Raw genomic sequence first — 17213 nt, 5'->3', positions numbered from 1 at the left:
CATTCTAGTGGTGGCATAATAGATGCTGTAGTCCACTAATGCCATTTTAACTTCCGAGCCCTAGGTGCATCTTGGTACCATATACCATTGACTTATTAGAAAGTGAAATATGCCAATTAGGAATTTGCCAGTTCAGCCATGTTGAAAGGGGGTGTACAGTCCCATTATCCCTGCTTGGCAGGGTTAATGTGCACAGAGTTCTAACGCCAGCCAAAATATAGGATATAGGATAAGGCGAAAAATATTGGGTGACCATGCAAAAAATGCAGCAGCTGATAACATCTTTACATTCCGTCTCAAAAAGAATAAATCTTTGTCCTAATGAAACTTCATGTGACTTTGTCAGTTAAAATGTGTACTGGCTCCCAATCCGCCTCTTCATATGGTAATTAACCAATTGCACACATTTCTTTCATGGGTTTTCAAAACACCCAATGGCTTTTTTTTTTCATGTATTTTTTGTGGTTTTACATAATACAACCATTCCACCTCTGTTCACATTTTTCGTGAAATAATGAACAGAACAAATGACATTAGGGACCGTGATAATGAAGGAGAGTGTAGTAGTGTCTGCGTGTAACAATCTAGCGGGTACTGCCTGCTGTTGTCTGTGGAAATTGGAATGGAGTCCATGGCACACGAGGTGCAAAAGAGGTTAAGTGAGAATGGGACTAATGAACTGGGGGTATCTTATGGGGTAGGGGGGTGTCCGGGTCAGTGGTGTAAATGTAGAACCGAGGGCAGGCAATGTTACTGTGTCTTATCGAGTGAAGCTTTGGGCGATTGCCAGGGTGGACAACAAGAGGGTAAGTAAGGACTGTAGGACTGTCTCAGCAATGTGGGGGGGGGACTTTAAGGGTGTTTGATCCGGGATCGGGGCGTCATTGAATTAGTGGGGAGGGGAGCTGTGTGGGGAATTTTCAGTTGTGATCTCTTTAAATTGTAAGAGCATGGTATCCATGCGGCCGCTATAGGATGTGGCACACAGCATGCCACTGAGTCAGCGCAGGAGGGTGCAGAGCTTTTCAGTGCAGTGCTAGATGGAGCTTGGCCAATAGGAGTGCCAGATTGGCAAAGCGTCCCTGACTTTCCAGTGTTTTCGACGGGGGAATAGGCCTAGTGCTGTGGTAGCCCATGTTTTGAGTGCCGCAAGTTCTGTGGCTAGGGTGGTATGTATTCCTTCCCAGTAGTTCTGGAGCTCAGGAGCAGAACATGTGTTGGAGGTCTGTTGTGTTGTGGGAGTGGCGTGAACAGGATAGACGTGCGGTTGGGAAAAGTCTGTTTAATTGGGCTGGAGTCAGGGAGGCTTGGTGCAGAATCATATACTGAAAGTTTTTAAAGCATGCATTTCTAGATACGGTCTTCGGAAATTCTAGTGCTGTGGCCCATCCGAGTCTTGAAGTGCCCTCCCAATGTCGTCTTCCCATTTCTAGCGGAGATGGTGTAGTGGGCAGTCTGCATGTGTCCAGATGGCTTTGTAGAGCCATGTTAGTAGGTGGCCTCCTTGGCCCATTAAGTATAGGGTGTGTCCGACCTTGTTCCAGGGAGTGTTCTTCTGTGAGAGGTCCCTATAGTGCCCGCATGGGGGCCAGGAGGCGTCTGTACATTAGAAATTTCCCTGGGGTGAATGCATGATGCTGATCGAATGTCTGGAGCTGGCAGCCACGAAAAAAGATCCCCTACTCTGTTGATCCCGTGCTTGTGCCATTCCGTCAGTTGGTCTCATGAGATATGGCCTGTTGTGCTGAGGAGCACCGGCAGTGGGATGTTTGGGGCGTAAGACTTGGTCCGTCTAACCAGGTGAAAGATTCTAGCGAGGCACTTTCGGACTATCCATCCCAAGAGTGACCAGATACGGTGCAGTTTTAATACTGGGTTGGGGGAGCTGTTGGTGTATGTACGTGGGAAGTGGGCCGGTATCGATGGAGGTCTCAGATGTGTTCCTGTCCGCCAGCCAGCAGGCTACCCATTGAAGTTGGGCCGTAGAATTCCCTTGAGTTATAGGTAGTTGGACCTTGTGAAGAGCTACCCGGCGTCTGCCTGTGTTCCAGTATAAGTCGCCAACAATGGATTTAGGGTGTGGAAGAAGCTCCTGGGAGGGAATATGGGCAAGTTGACAAATAAAGTCGTTTGGGAAGAAGGATCATGTTAGATAGCGTGATTTGTCTTGTGAGGGCCAGGGGGAGCTTTTGCCAAAATTGTACCTAGGATTGCAAGGTGGTGTATCTTTTTTCGAGGTTGTCCTCTAACAGGTCGTCTTGGAAGTAGTATAACCAAACCCCAAGTAGCGATGGCCGTGGCCTGCCAGGATAGGCCCACAGGGGCCTATAGCGAAGGGGTGGAATATGGCCTCTTTGCCGAAGGGTAAGACGTATAATTTTTCCCAGTAAACCCGGTGTCCGGCTGCTGCTTTGAACTCCTGAAAAGCAGCCTGCAGTGGGGCGGTGTCTAGCAGTGTCCCCTATATAGATCAAGACGTCGTCCTCTTACAGGGAAACATGTCTGCAGCCTTTCAGCAGTATGCCCCAAGCCGGACCATCCCGTCTGAGGCGGTGCACCAGTGGCTCCAATGGAGAAGAGCATGGGGGACGGGGGCATTCCTGTCTGGTGCCTTGGTTGATGGGGAAGGAGGAGGAGAGGAGGCGGCCAACCTGTACACGTGATGAGGGAGTCGTGTACAGCAGTTTGGTGCATGCATGGAGACAGGGACTGAATCCCATAGCCCGGAGTCTCGTGAACAAGTAGTCCCAGGAGAGGGAGTTGAAGGTGTTCTCTATGTCTAGAATCAGGCAAGCAACCTGTGGATACTGCAGGGAAGCCTGGTCCTTCACATGGAACAAACAGCATATGTTAAAAGAGGTTTTGCGGCCTGCCACAAAGCCATTTTGATTAGGGTGTATCTACTATCAGAGTACTGCAACTAACGCTCGGCCAGAATTTTGCCAAGGATCTTATAATCTGCGCCCAGTCTGGCAATCCGGTGGTAAGAGGATGTGTTGGTGAGGTCTCTACCCGGTTTTAACAACAAGACCAGCAGGGACTCCTGCACGAATTGAGGGAGAGATGTTGTGCTTAGGGCTTCGTTATAGACCGTCACTAAACGTGGGGCCAGAGTAGCGGCATAGTGGGCGTAGTATTCATTGCGAAGCCTATCGAGGCCTTGTTGCGGGCTAGGGCTTGGATGGCCTGTTTCATGGGCTAGGGCTTGGATGGCCTGTTTCATCTCCTCCACAGTGATCAGCCTGTCCAGTTTGGCTTGTTGGGCTGCATTAACAGTTGGGAGGGGAAGAGGGTCCAAGAAATCAGTGATTCCCGCTGATGAAGGGATAGCTGGTTGTGTATAGAGAGAGGCGTAATAGGTGTGGAAGGCATCTAGTATGGCCGGCTGGGTGTGCAGCTGTTGCCCGGAAGAGGCTATGATTTCTGTGATTATGGGCGTCTGCCACTCTTGTTGGGCCAGCCATGCAAGCAGGCGACCGGATTTGTCTGCTTGCATACGGATATGGGCTGTGTATTCTTTCTAATTGTAGCATCAAAGGCACCCTACTAGGGCAGCCTGTCGCTTTTTTGCTTCTAATAGGGCGTTGTGGGTGGCCGTTTCCCCGGGGGGGGGGGGGGGGTGCAGTCTGTTATTGAGGTCCGTGACCTTCTTGCGTCCTTTGTAAGACAGCTTTCCAGTTGTCGCCTGACCCTTATTGCTGTTTGGATACAGTGCTCACGGGTTACCACTTTGAAGGCATCATATTCTCTGCCTCGTGTTGCGACTGTTCTGTGGTTGTCAGTGAAGTAGCCTGTGATGTTTGTTAGATGGTAGCCTGTGAATGCAGGGTCGTTTAGGATGTCTTTTTGAAGCTTCCAGACGGGCACTGCGGGAAGAGGGCCTCACCATTCTATCTTTAGAGTCTGTGTTCGTGGTCAGAGAGGACGATCTAGGCACACATATAGTACGTGAGGGGTGGAATAGTGTGAGTAAAAATGGATATGGGGATTACGGGCCCTCAAGGCGTCTTGTAGTCTTCCGTGGTCTACCCAGGGGGAGTGTGTGCGTGAGGTTGAGAAAATTGGTGCAGATTGGAGGGGATGGTGGGAAAGATCTAGTGAGAGGTATAGGAAATTGTTGTAATCGCCTCCTAGGAGCCAGGGGATGTCCACCCATTGTGTAAGTGTTTCAGAAAGGATGCTCCAGAACTGGGCTTGGTCTGAATTAGAAGCATAGATGCTGCCTAAGAGCACTCATTCGCCGTCTAAATATCCCTCGGTGAATGCGTATCTGCCGGTTCTGTCTGCTAGTGACGTGCGGAGTTGGAACTGGATGCCCAGGTGGAGCCAGATAACGACTCCCTGTGCAAATGTGGAATATAGTGTGCCAATTATGGTGCCCCTCCAATAGCGTTGGAGGCGCTGCAGCTCTCATGCCGTGAGGTGAGTTTCTTGTAGGAAGCATATTTGTGCATGCTGACGCTTGAGGTATGCATACGTAGAGTATTGTTTACGGGCGGAGTGCTTCCCTCTCTCCGTAAGTGCGAGGAACCGTATCTTGTGTGATGGGGACATTCGTGTAGAAAACGCTCCATGCACTTGCTGCTGTGAATGGTGATTGGGGTTGCCGTCAAGGATTTTAACGTGTAAAATCCTATTTGAAGCATGTTTGTTTGTTTTCAATATGTTTGTAATATTTTTCCTATAGCATGAATGATGGAACGGAAATTACCCTGTAAAAACTAACAACCCCTGCTTCCATGGTTGGATTCTGTTTGTGACTTTGGGGGTCTTTGCAGCTGTGCTGGAGAACTGTCTGTGCTTGTTTTTCAGCTACCATTCCCCTCCAAATACCATGTGTTCTGACTGCTTGCTATGTCATCTTGTAGCCTTCCAGCACTCGCTGGTTCTTTTACTCCATGCAGCCTCCGCTCCTCCAGTCGGGCTCCTTCAAAGGACCTCTTTCTGGGATTGAGTCTGGGTGGTCCTGTATGTAAGGTGTCTGCATTGAATCGAGGTGTGGCGTTACTGGCTGTGTATGAAATCCTGTCACCTTGTATTCATGTTCATTAGCTAAAAGCCTTCAGTTGTGAAGCATCATTAATAAATCTGCTGTTTACCCAGGACCATCCTCCCTATGACAAAGGGGCCTTCATGATTGAAATCAGCTTCCCGGCCGAGTACCCGTTCAAGCCTCCCAAGGTGACCTTCAAAACCAAGATCTACCACCCCAACGTTGACGAAAAGGGCCAAGTGTGCTTGCCGATAATCAGCGCTGAGAACTGGAAGCCAGCGACGAAGACCATCCAAGGTGAGGGTAGTGGGAGGTGTGTACATGTTGGGCTTGCTTGAATGGTTGCCTTTACGTTGAAGGGACACATCATCGCTGGAAGGAGAGTGGTACATGACTTGTCGCAGGATAGGGCTGCCAGTTGCCATTCATCATCTCAGGATCGACGTGTGGCCCTGAGCCTGTGTGAAGTGAGTCGCAGCTCAATAGTGTGATGATTCACTCTCAATGATTATTTATGGAGCATCTCAGGATTGTGCTTTGGGGCCTAAGGAACTCTGTGCCACCTGCCAGTAACTATAGCAACCGCTGCCTGTTGTCCCTGAACCTCAGAACCCTCACAATACTGCAGTCTCCCTGATTGACAACAACCTCCTGGAGTCAGGTTTCATTTTCAAGGGGTGTCCACATCGAGCATTCATGGCTGACTCTTGGAGAGTTATGTGGGTTGTAAACTCAGAACGCATTTGAAAATAACACACACATTGATTGTCCAGCTTTTTATTTTGGAAAAGTAGATGACTTATTATATTCAGGTTTTGTTACCTAGATATATGCAATTGTAATGCAGTTTCAAAACACTTTTCTTCTAAAACGGTGACAATAGCTTTCCTTAGCAGTAGAGAGTACTGTAGGCCACTGGCACAGTTTCGGATGGGCTGCTGGGGGTTCTTCTTGCATGCAGCCTAGAGTTAGTTTGTCCGATACACTTTCAGAAATGTTACGATGCTTGCGAATGAGTCCATTGTCGTGCTTTGTTACACGCCATGGACGACCATGTATGTTGTCCCCACTCTGATCTCACTGAGGAGTGTCATCAACTCGGTGGAGTTCCTGGGCTAAATCGATACATAGTTCTTAGTTGGTGCAGTCTCCCTGTCTGTCTAGCAGTTGACTTGACGATAACGCTGAGAAGTTGAGAGTGCTACTGTCTGCCCTGCGAGGAGCAAAAGAAAGCAACTGTGTTGTGCTGCCTGCCTACCTCATAACAACACTTACCCAGTGAATTAGTAACCTCTTCCCTGGAACTGTGAGTGAAGGTCCAGTGTCGGTGAGGAGTAGGCCGGTTACGTGCTATTAATGTCTTGAAGTCAGATAATCCCCACAGTTCTGTGCAGCTACTGTGGCCTGGCTGGGACCTCAGGAAGAGAGCGCCCCTCTCACACTGGCCATTTAGTAAATATATGAGCTCATAGGCCTTGGACTTCTCGGCATTAATCACTCTCCCTAGTTACTGTAGAGGCCACCCGCACCAGGACAAGAGCAGGATCTTTATTAACTTACTTGGACTTGTAGTGAAGTGATTATCTTGGAAAACTGCCCTGAAAACCTCTTCCTAACCAAAGGACCGTGCATTAGCTGGCTGCTGCAGTAGGCCTAAGGGTTGAGTGCATTAGGACCCTCTTGTTCGTGTAGCAGTCCTAGAGCAGCCAGTGTTCTAGTCTTGCTCAGGGAATATGTCCACCATAAAAGAGTGAAAAGATGACCTCTCAAAAAGATTTGGCATACCTGAAATAGGTAAAACACCTCTTAAAATATAATCTCTTTGGCCAAAGCCACATTACACATTGAGGACAATGGAGACCGGATTCAAAACCATGTCACCTTGGCCTAGTCTTGCCAGCAAGGTATGCACATGAAGACTATATTTCGCTGCATTATGATGCTTACTCAGATACCCAGATGTAGAGAGGAAGTGAAAGAAACCGTAAGTGGTATGCATCTGTCGCCACCACAGACAACTTTTGGTTGGGCTTTCAGTCCAGAGGCTGTTCTACATTTGCCTGTTTGTTTACGCATAAGTTGGAATGTGCTAGTGAGATCAGTAAAACAAGATACCATCTGCAGACAATGGAACCACTTGCTGCTTCCTCAAGTATAGGCGGTTTCCTACCCATGGACACCATCGCATACTTTTGTTTAATATTTAGGTCGAGCCTAAGCAGGGCCCAAGCGCTGTCTCTCGACATGTTGCAGTCTACTTCTGTGGTCTTTCACCACTACTATTCCATGCCCATCACTTTAATTCATTCATTGGCCTGCCTTTCCAAATTCCCTGGATAATAAATAATATCAGAAAATATAATATTTTATTTTTTGCTGCAGCTAGAGAAAGGAGGTAAATGGAAGTGTTTCAGTTATATGCAGGGCCTCTGTAATTATGTGGCAGAGAGGGCCAATTTATGTGGAAAAAAAAAGTCCAGTTATGCATTTACAACGTCCATAGCTCTAACTCAAGCAGATGTAAGACCTATTGTATTGTAAATACTCTTTTTTTTTTCTGCTCTTCCCCAGAATTGTTTCATTCCTTTTGGGAATGAGCAGTGATCCTTCAGTGATTGGCTTGTGCAGTCCGCCCTGTAGTTTTGACCCACCTCCTCACATCTGCTCCTTTTTTTAAATTATTTTACAGAATTGGAGGGGGACATCCCTTCATTATCCTTTTTAGTTGCAGTAGTGCCTCTGTACCCTTTTAAATAATACTTAGATTTTTTTTTTGTTTTTGCACTTTTGTCACCAGCAGCAAAGTCCAGGTGCGACAGAGCTCTCCCTTGGCTTATCACCAACCTGGCGTGGCGATAAATCACAAAAGACCACTAGATGCACGGTATCCTACTGAAGCTTTTTGTGCTGTGGATCTTCTGTGATCATTCCTCCTCTGAGGTCACAACTCCTGGAATAGCTGGTTTAGGACGTGGACCTGCTCTAGGCACAGAATTCAGCTTAATTACCCACATTCCACATGAGCAGAGCAGTATACTCTTTTTACGTTTCAGTAGTGAAAAGGGACCAAAAGTAAATATTAAGACTAATTCTAGATTTGAAAAATGCAAACAAATCTCACCCTTCCTAATTTTAACTTCTTCCTGCTAAAGATGAGACCTCTACAAGAAGTTCTGGAGCAGATGGGAAGACATAGTTGTGCAGTTTCCACTGTTGTGTTTTCTCTACTGGTGAAGGTTGCTGTTTGAGCACCGGGTGGAGTCGCAGATAAACACAAGGGATTTGATTTCCACTACTGTCTTCTCAACTGGTGCCGGTGGCTGCCTGATCCCCTGGTGGAGATGTGGATAGAAACAATGGAATTAAAATATACTGCAAAAAATAAGCATAACCTAAAGAGCAAACTAAATCAACAAAAAGAGGCACATTTTTGATGTTTTTCTAAAATACAGTAAAGTACCTTAAAAATAACCAGTGCAGGGTTTGCAAGGCAGCAGACGTGAAGGAAGCCGAAATGCAAGCCTGGTGGCAGAGTTTTTAATCTGTATTCCTTGTGGCTAAGTATAATTGTGTGTATCACCAAGGAGTGTTTATACAGAAAAGGACCGTTTTTATGCAAACGTCGGACGAAAAGAAAGCAGTCGGAGATAAGTCAATCAAAGTGAAAGTCAAGAGTTCGGACTGTTGGAATGGGCCACGGCACAGAACCCAATTGCGGCTGCCAAAAGTCATCAACAGCTTAGGTGAATTGCAGCCAAGACTAGAAGAACGTCTATCTAATCCAAGGCAAATTTGAGTGCGTTATATCAGCCATGCAATTACTAACAGTGTGTAATTCTGAAAACTTTGTGACATATTGTGTATTTTGTCTTCATTAAATTTAAATTTGTGTGTCATAAGTCATGAACCTAAAACGAAAAGCGCAGATCAGTTGGGAGTTAGGGCACACCTATGTATTAGAAAGGGTGAGACTTACTAAAGAACCCTGGGGGACTCCATGATAAAGGACCTTAAATTCTAAACAGTAGTGGGGCTAGGTAAATTGTCTGAATTCTGGGTGACAAGATTTAATCCAATCCAGATTCCTTCAATGCTTTTCAGAAAATGATCATGGGAGACTGTATCAAATGCAGCCAGTGGTTTTAGCAGTACCAAGGCTGAAGGTGGGCCCCAGTCTGATGGTATCTATAGTTCATCAGGCATCAAATTCACTGCAGATCCCCTACCATGAAACGTTGAAATCCGGATTGAGCAGTATCGAAGATGTTAGAATCCAAGAAGGAAGAGAGCTTCATATTAGTGGCCTTTTCCAACATTCTTCTTTCAAATGTTCAAAAGAAACTGTAAAATTGATAAGGCTCTCCTGTGCATGATGGATGGAGGACAAGGGTTCAGTGGAGAACCAGACAAGACTGAAGGTGTTGGCTCCACAATGTCAAAAGATAAGTCACAGTTACTTAATGAAGTGTGAGCAAGATGAAAATGAAATGCAGACCCTGGTTGATTCTGTGCCGGGAGAGACGCGTTGATTCTGAGAGTCAGATAATATATTGCAATGCCTTCAGCTGTAGCTGTGTCTCCGGGACATAATGGTGTCCAGTCTTTTACAAGCAAAGTTAGCGTATTTCAGAGCAGAATCGCGCCACCGGACGAAAGAGGAGAACGTTGCAAAGGGAAGCCTGAAACCTGTTGGACCAGGGGTAATGCAGAGTTGATCCAGTTGATAAAATTTGTGTAATCAATAGTTAAGGACGGGAGTACCCAACTTGGGGCAGGTTTTGGACAAAGCTTCTAATTGGAGATTAGACGATGGGCATTTAAAGGGCTTGTCATTATCTGAAATATATTAAGTTCGACCAGAAAGTTATCAGAACAGGCTAGAGGTAATGTTGTACCTCAGATCACAAGAGGCAGTAACTAAGTGAAGGTGATGTCCCTCTCTGTGTGTCGCTCCAGTCACCTGTTGCTGTTACTTGTACTCTACAGTTCAAGAGTTTATTAAGGAGGATGCAGCTGAATTACTAGGTAACTCTGCCCAGACATTAAAGTCACCGAAAACGGTCACAGACGATTGATTTAAAATGAGCAGTAATACAGACCGCTAGCATATCTCCAAGACACAGGAGGGGGGTAGCAGAGAATTCCCAAGACCGTCACTGTGGGAGAGAGTGAGATCCAAAAAAGTAATAATTTAACGTGGACAAAGTGTTCAAGTCCAATATATTTTTTTGATGTGATCAAATAATGATGTAAGCATCCCTTGGCTTCATAATTTGTGGTAAAATTATATAATCCAAGGGGGCAGGCAGAGGCCAGATCAGGGGCAGAAGCTGCCATAGTCCACACCTCTGTGATAACTATAAATCGAGTTAAAAGCTCAGATTTTGCAAGTGTTTTATGTGCCTGGACGAGCACATTTTAACTGCAGTGCTTTGTTAAAAACTACAATATTACCAGTATGCATCGACCCAGGCCTAAGAGATGCATGGAAGGAAACTGATTAATCTTGGAGGCAGCTAATGACGTGTTTAATACCAAATAGAGCTTCAAGAGAAGAAACCATCTCTTGCCCTGTCAGCAGCAGCCTAGTCTGAGGGAAACAGGTTCCATCTAGGTTGTTCTAGAGTAGGTAAGAAGCAGTGTTTAATTAGCCAGTATTTCTTCTTCGCCGGCTGCGCTTGTGTGCACATTTGATCTGAATGGATAGGCGGCCCCTTCATGCTTTTCCCTGTCCCACTTAACTAGTACACAGTGGCTTCTTGGAAGGACAAGAATGAGATGCTTTAACGAGTGTCAGGCTTTTTGTCAAGGACCGGGAGTCGTTCATAGTTATTTTTTAAGTGCCTCTTGCTTACCTTTTGGTTTCAAAAGTTTTACTAACCTCGTCGTGTTACCTGACGGTCTCTGTGTAGACGACCAAGAGGGCCAGTAGACTCTGCCCCGTGCCCGGAGATGAAAAAAAAAAAAAAAAAAAGAAGCTTCTGTCCCTTCGTAGCAATCCAACCAGACCACTTCCACCAGCCGCCTGTCTCCTTATTGCCCACTGAGGTGTCCAGGAGACCACTGTGAAAGGGCTAATGGTAGGAACTCCTGCGTCCCTCCATGGCACTCCACATCCATCACTTTTTGGTCTCACCACTTCCTGTTGAGAGAGTTGAGTAGCCTCTGCTATGGATGGGGTGATACCGTTGGGTGGATCTGTGGTCAGGTGGAGTGTGTGCTGGGAAAACTACAAAACTATAACTGAGTTCCTCCATTCGGATTTGAAGATATTGAAACCACAAGGGAAAAACTTTCAAAGTAAGCCTGAATTCACAAAAAGGAGGCATGATGTTGGAAGTTGGCTCTGTATGCACTATTTCAAAGTAAGGAATAGTATGCACAGAGTCCAAGGGTTCCCCTTAGAAGTAAGATAGTGGCAAAAAGAGACAATACTAATGCTCTATTTTGTGGTAGTGTGGTCGAGCAGTAGGCTTATCAAAGGAGTAGTGTTAAGCATTTGTTGTACACACACAAGCAATAAATGAGGAACACACACTCAGAGACAATTCCAGGCCAATAGGTTTTTGTATAGAAAAATATATTTTCTTAGTTTATTTTAAGAACCACAGGTTCAAATTTTACATGTAATACTTCAAATGAAAGGTATTGCAGGTAGGTACTTTAGGAACCTTGAATAATCAAAATAGCATATATATTTTTCACATAAATCACATATAGCTATTTTAAAACTATACACAGTGCAATTTTCACAGTTCCTAGGGGGAGTAAGAGTTAGTTAGTTTTTGCAGGTAAGTAAACAACCTACGGGGTTCAAGTTTGGGTCCAAGGTAGCCCACCGTTGGGGGTTCAGAGCAACCCCAAAGTTACCACACCAGCAGCTCAGGGCCGTTCAGGTGCAGAGTTCAAAGTGGTGCCCAAAACGCATAGGCTTCAATGGAGAAGGGGGTGCCCCGGTTCCAGTCTGCCAGCAGGTAAGTACCCGTGTCTTCGGAGGGCAGACCAGGGGGATTTTGTAGGGCACCGGGGGAGACACAAGTTAGCACAGAAAGTACACCCTCAGCAGCACGGGGGCGGCCTGGTGCAGTGTGCAAATACCCGTCGGGTTTGTAGTTGAAATCAATGGGAGACCAAGGGGTCTCTTCAGCGATGCAGGCAGGCAAAGGGGGGGCTCCTCGGGGTAGCCATAACCTGGGCAAGGGAGAGGGCCTCCTGGGGGTCACTCCTGCACTGGAGTTCGGATCCTTCAGGTCCTGGGGGCTGCGGGTGCAGAGTCTTTTCCAGGCGTCTGGATCTGAGGACCAGGCAGTCGCGGTCAGGGGGAGCCTCGGGATTCCCTCTGCAGGCGTCGCTGTGAGGGCTCAGGGGGGGCAACTCTGGCTACTCACGGTCTCGCAGTCGCCGGGGAGTCCTCCCTGAAGTGTTTGTTCTCCACAAGTCGAGCCGGGGGCGTCGGGTGCAGAGTAGCAAGTCTCACGCTTCCGGCGGGAAACGCAGTTGTTTTAAAGTTGCTCCTTTTGAAACAAAGTTGCAGTCTTGGGTGAACAGAGCCGCTGTCCTCCGGAGTTCTTGGTCCTTTTAGAGCAGGGCAGTCCTCTGAGGATTCAGAGGTCGCTGGTCCCTTGGGAAAGCGTCGCTGGAGCAGTGTCTTCAGAAGGGGGGAGACAGGCTGGTAGAGCTGGGGCCAAAGCAGTTGGTATGTCCGTCTTCTCTGCAGGGTTTTTCAGCTTAGCAGTCCTCTTCTTCTTAGGTTGCAGGAATCGGAGTTCCTAGGTTCTGGGGAGCCCTTAAATACTACATTTAAGGGCCTGTTTAGGTCTGGGGGGTTAGTAGCCAATGGCTACTAGCCCTGAGGGTGGGTACACCCTCTTTGTGCCTCCTCCCAAGGGGAGGGGGTCACATTCCTATTCCTATTGGGGGAATCCTCCATCTGCAAGATGGAAGATTTCTAAAAGTCAGTCACCTCAGCTCAGGACACCTTAGGGGCTGTCCTGACTGGCCAGTGACTCCTCATTGTTATTCTCATTATCTCCTCCGGCCTTGCCGCCAAAAGTGGGGCCGTGGCCGGAGGGGGCGGGCAACTCCACTAGCTGGAGTGCCCTGTGGTGCTGTAACAAAGGGGGTGAGCCTTTGAGGCTCACCGCCAGGTGTTACAGTTCCTGCAGGGGGAGGTGTGAAGCACCTCCACCCAGTACAGGCTTTGTTACTAGCCACAGAGTGACAAAGGCACTCTCCCCATGTGGCCAGCAACATGTCTTGAGTGTGGCAGGCTGCTAGCACCAGTCAGCCTACACAGGTAGTTGGTTAAGGTTTCAGGGGGCACCTCTAAGGTGCCCTCTGGGGTGTATGTTACAATAAAATGTACACTGGCATCAGTGTGCATTTATTGTGCTGAGAAGTTTGATACCAAACTTCCCAGTTTTCAGTGTAGCCATTATCGTGCTGTGGAGTTCGTGTTTGACAGACTCCCAGACCATATACTCTTATGGCTACCCTGCACTTACAATGTCTAAGGTTTTGCTTAGATACTGTAGGGGCACAGTGCTCATGCACTGGTGCCCTCACCTATGGTATAGTGCACCCTGCCTTAGGGCTGTAAGGCCTGCTAGAGGGGTGACTTACCTATACTGCATAGGCAGTGTGAGGTTGGCATGGCACCCTGAGGGGAGTGCCATGTCGACTTAGTCGTTTTGTCCCCACCAGCACACACAAGCTGGCAAGCAGTGGGTCTGTGCTGAGTGAGGGGTCCCCAGGGTGGCATAAGACATGCTGCATCCCTTAGAGACCTTCCCTGGCATCAGGGCCCTTGGTACCAGGGGTACCAGTTACAAGGGACTTACCTGGATGCCAGGGTGTGCCAATTGTGAAAACAAAAGTACAGGTTAGGGAAAGAACACTGGTGCTGGGGCCTGGTTAGCAGGGTCCCAGAACACGTTCAAACATAACTTAGCATCAGCAAAGGCAAAAAGTCAGGGGGTAACCATGCCAAGGAGGCATTTCCTTACACATGATGTCAGTTGTCATTTGATGTGGGACTTGTTCCAACAAGGAGAGGTATGTTGAGCTAGTGACGAGTTATGTTATGCCCGAGTAAGTCATTCCCTGTTCTGTCTGCAGGCAACCTGTTGCCAAAAACTTTGTGAAATTGCACATTTTCTAAAATAACCTCTTAAACAAACAATACTATAGCGAACTCTTCAATATTAATTGTTTGTTCATGACTTCTCCGTAGGTTTTCCTAACGTTTCTATGCTACATTTTCTAATTTCACCATTCAAGGTTTTTTAAATGTTTACATGATCAGTGCAGAAAGCATCCACTCCTTCTGTGCAGTTCTGGTTTCATTAACCTTGTGCTTGTTAAAATGATTTGCATGTATTTTTGTGAAATACTCGTTGCAGCTTCATCAAATGTGACTGCAGGACGCCAGATTGGTTTGTTCTCTAAGTTATCTTGGCGGGCAGGAGTATTATCATGTAAATATCCATCGGTCTTGGACACCTCCCTGGTCAGTGCTGCTCTCTTTAGCACTCCTAAATGTCTTGTGTGCACCCCCTCAGGGTCCATGTATCTTGCATACGTAACCCATTGGATATCTTCGAAGCTAGCAGATGACTCAACTCGATCACATGATGAGCCTCCTCCTTCTAGCATGTCATCCTTTTTTCTACCAATGTTTGCTTTTTCCCCAATCCTCCTTCATCTAACCCCAGTTTTCTGTTCCTCTTCAGTGATCCAGTCTCTCATCTCGTTGGTTCGGGAACCGGAGCCTGAGCACCCCTTGCGGGCTGACCTGGCGGAGGAATACTCCAAGGACCTCAAGAAGTTCCTGAGGAATGCTGAAGAGCACACTCGAAAATTCAGTGAGACTAGGCCTGTGGACTGACCGTGGCCTTGGTCCACCTATCCTGATTTGGGTCTTTCTCTGATCCTTCTCCACTGCACCTTCACCCTTAGCCTGGGGTTCCCTGTTCTCCACTTAGACTCTTCGACTGAGCATCTCTCTTCCTTCAGATCCAGGATTTGTGCAGTCATGAGGATGAAGAGTTGTTCTTGCGGGATCCTTCCAGCATGAATGGATCTCAACACTTAAGCATTTGTCTCCGTCTTTACTGTGTTCCTGATCATTGCTCTGCTCTTTGCATGCTATTTGTCAGTCTGTTCCTCTGCACCTCAGTGTTCCCTTCTTCTTTGATCGCTTGATCTATCGTTAAATGCTCTCAATCTCTCACTCCCCGTTTCTCTAATACTGTCTCTCAGTGCCTTCTGTTTTTGTTTGTTTCCTTTCATCTTCTTGGCATTCCTCATGTCTGCATCTCTCATTGGTGTGCACATTTCTTCTCTTTCCTTTTCCACTCTGTTCCACCTTTGCATCCTCTTACATCACTTGCCCTTTTCACTTCCTGTATTACCACATTCTCCACATTTCCGTTGCCTTCTTTCCTTGAACAACACCCTCCTTCCTCTTTCATGTGTTCTTTCTTTTTGGTTTCCTTCCCTACTTCTGTGTTTTCACTCCGCTCTTTGTTCTCCATTTCCTACATTGCCTTTCCCACGCTTGCTGCCCCTCTTCAGCCTTTCCCTCACATGTTCCACTCACATCCCACTTCTCTGTCCTTTCAGCTCCTCTTTTCCCTTATTCATTCTCTCTGCCCTTTCCTTTCCTCTGTTTGCTTCTTCTGAAGGACAGTGCTTGGGCAGTCACCTCTTCAGGGTAGAGCGGGTACAGGCAGAACTGTGGGCTGGGGCAATCCTCTTCACCTCTTTCTGGATGAAGACAACAGTGAGACTCCTTTTTACAGATGATGTGCATTTCATGTTCATTCATTTCCAAGATGTGTCCCTCACATTTGAGAAGACCTTTCCTGTAGTTTAGGGGACATATGAACACTTCCTTTGGGTGCGATTGAGAAATGTCTTTCCATGCAGCCATTGGCCTTTGCATCAACGTATCTCCTGCTCTGTACTGACCCTGCCCGACCTCTTCCAGCCTTCTATCATGGCATCTTGTTCTAGTAGTGTCCGTGGGCAGTGGGGCCGGCCTTTCTATGGAGTATGGGAGATGTTGCCACTGGTTCAACATTTCTGGTGGCCTCCCAGCTGTCATCTACGTGTTTATGCTGCAAGCCAACGGCTTGTGCAGTTTCACCCTCTGCTTGGCAGGGAATACACTTTAGACAAAGCGTTCCTAGGCTGTCTCCTGATGCTCAGAAATGGACTCCCTTCTCAATCCCCATATCCCAATGTTGTAAAATGACAGCCTTTGGAACAAGCATATCCTATTTCCAGATCAAGACTATTATTGCATAGGGCATTTGAAAGTCCGAATTTAAGCACTTGCCATCCCACATGCACATCAATGTTAGAAATCTGGATTTCAAATTTGAGGCTCCGTTTTAATTTTTGATTGCTTTCCAGTTGAGTTGTAAATTTATATTTTGGTTGAGGCAATCTTCAGCATTCCAAATTTAGAAATATGATTTAGACTTTTGTTTTATATACAAGGAGCATGTGTTAAAAGTTCAAGTGGATTTCATTATGAATATCAGCCACACAGTTTGACATTAGTCGATAGGGGTACAAGGCTGTCATTGTTTTTTTACTGTTGTGTTTTTTAAATTTGTTTCCATAGCTGCTGTCTGCCTAGTTAGCCCCAGTTTTCATGCTCTCCTGGTTTTATCTCAGTAGCTCTCTGTGACTTCTGGTGGGGGAACATCTGGTGCGGAGTTGGTGCCCTGGTCTGTGAAGCAGTCGCCTTTAGGTTAGGATTGCAGCTCAGTTTAAAGAAGGGCTGACCTATGATTGATTCCTGTTAGCCTGTGTCCATCTCTCTCCCCTCCACCCTCCCTTTCCTGCCCACCCCCTCTCTACTACCCCAGCTTGGGATCATGATAGAAATAGATTTAGAAATGACTGGGGGCTACATAAAAAACAAGATTATTTTGTAAATTTCAGTTTGTTTCTCAGAATTTGTCAATAAAATGGAACTGGCAACATTCCAGCCTAGTCTCTGTCTGGTGTGCATGAGATATGCAATGATAAAGGGGTACACCCCCATTATTGCTCCTGGCACTGACTTTCTTCCACTCTTTTCAAAATATTCCCAGGTTCATTCTTGAACCTTCTGCCAAGATTTTACTTCACGGACTGAGCACATATTGTTTGGTGGGTTGCGTTTTTCATACACTGTGCATGCAATGCTAAGTCGTGCTAAAATGTA

The 17213-nt window shown here is 46.8% G+C and overlaps 1 protein-coding gene across 1 annotated transcript in view; it reads left to right on the top strand.

Moving 5' to 3' along the window:
• The window catches only part of UBE2L6 (ubiquitin conjugating enzyme E2 L6), a 74429-nt gene extending 57440 nt beyond the window's left edge, over window positions 1–16989 (top strand). The window contains exons 3-4 of the mRNA XM_069233059.1: window positions 5104–5290; window positions 14725–16989. Of these exons, the coding sequence (XP_069089160.1) occupies window positions 5104–5290; window positions 14725–14879 (342 nt within the window). The 3' untranslated portion in view covers window positions 14880–16989. The remainder of the gene's footprint in view (window positions 1–5103; window positions 5291–14724) is intronic.
• The last annotated feature ends 224 nt before the right edge of the window (window positions 16990–17213 follow it).

Source organism: Pleurodeles waltl, chromosome 4_2 (genome assembly GCF_031143425.1).
Source record: "Pleurodeles waltl isolate 20211129_DDA chromosome 4_2, aPleWal1.hap1.20221129, whole genome shotgun sequence".
In the NCBI taxonomy this organism is placed as follows: Eukaryota; Metazoa; Chordata; class Amphibia; order Caudata; family Salamandridae; genus Pleurodeles; species Pleurodeles waltl.
The sequence above is the reverse complement of the archived record's forward strand: the minus strand, read 5'-3'. Positions and strand labels throughout refer to the sequence as shown.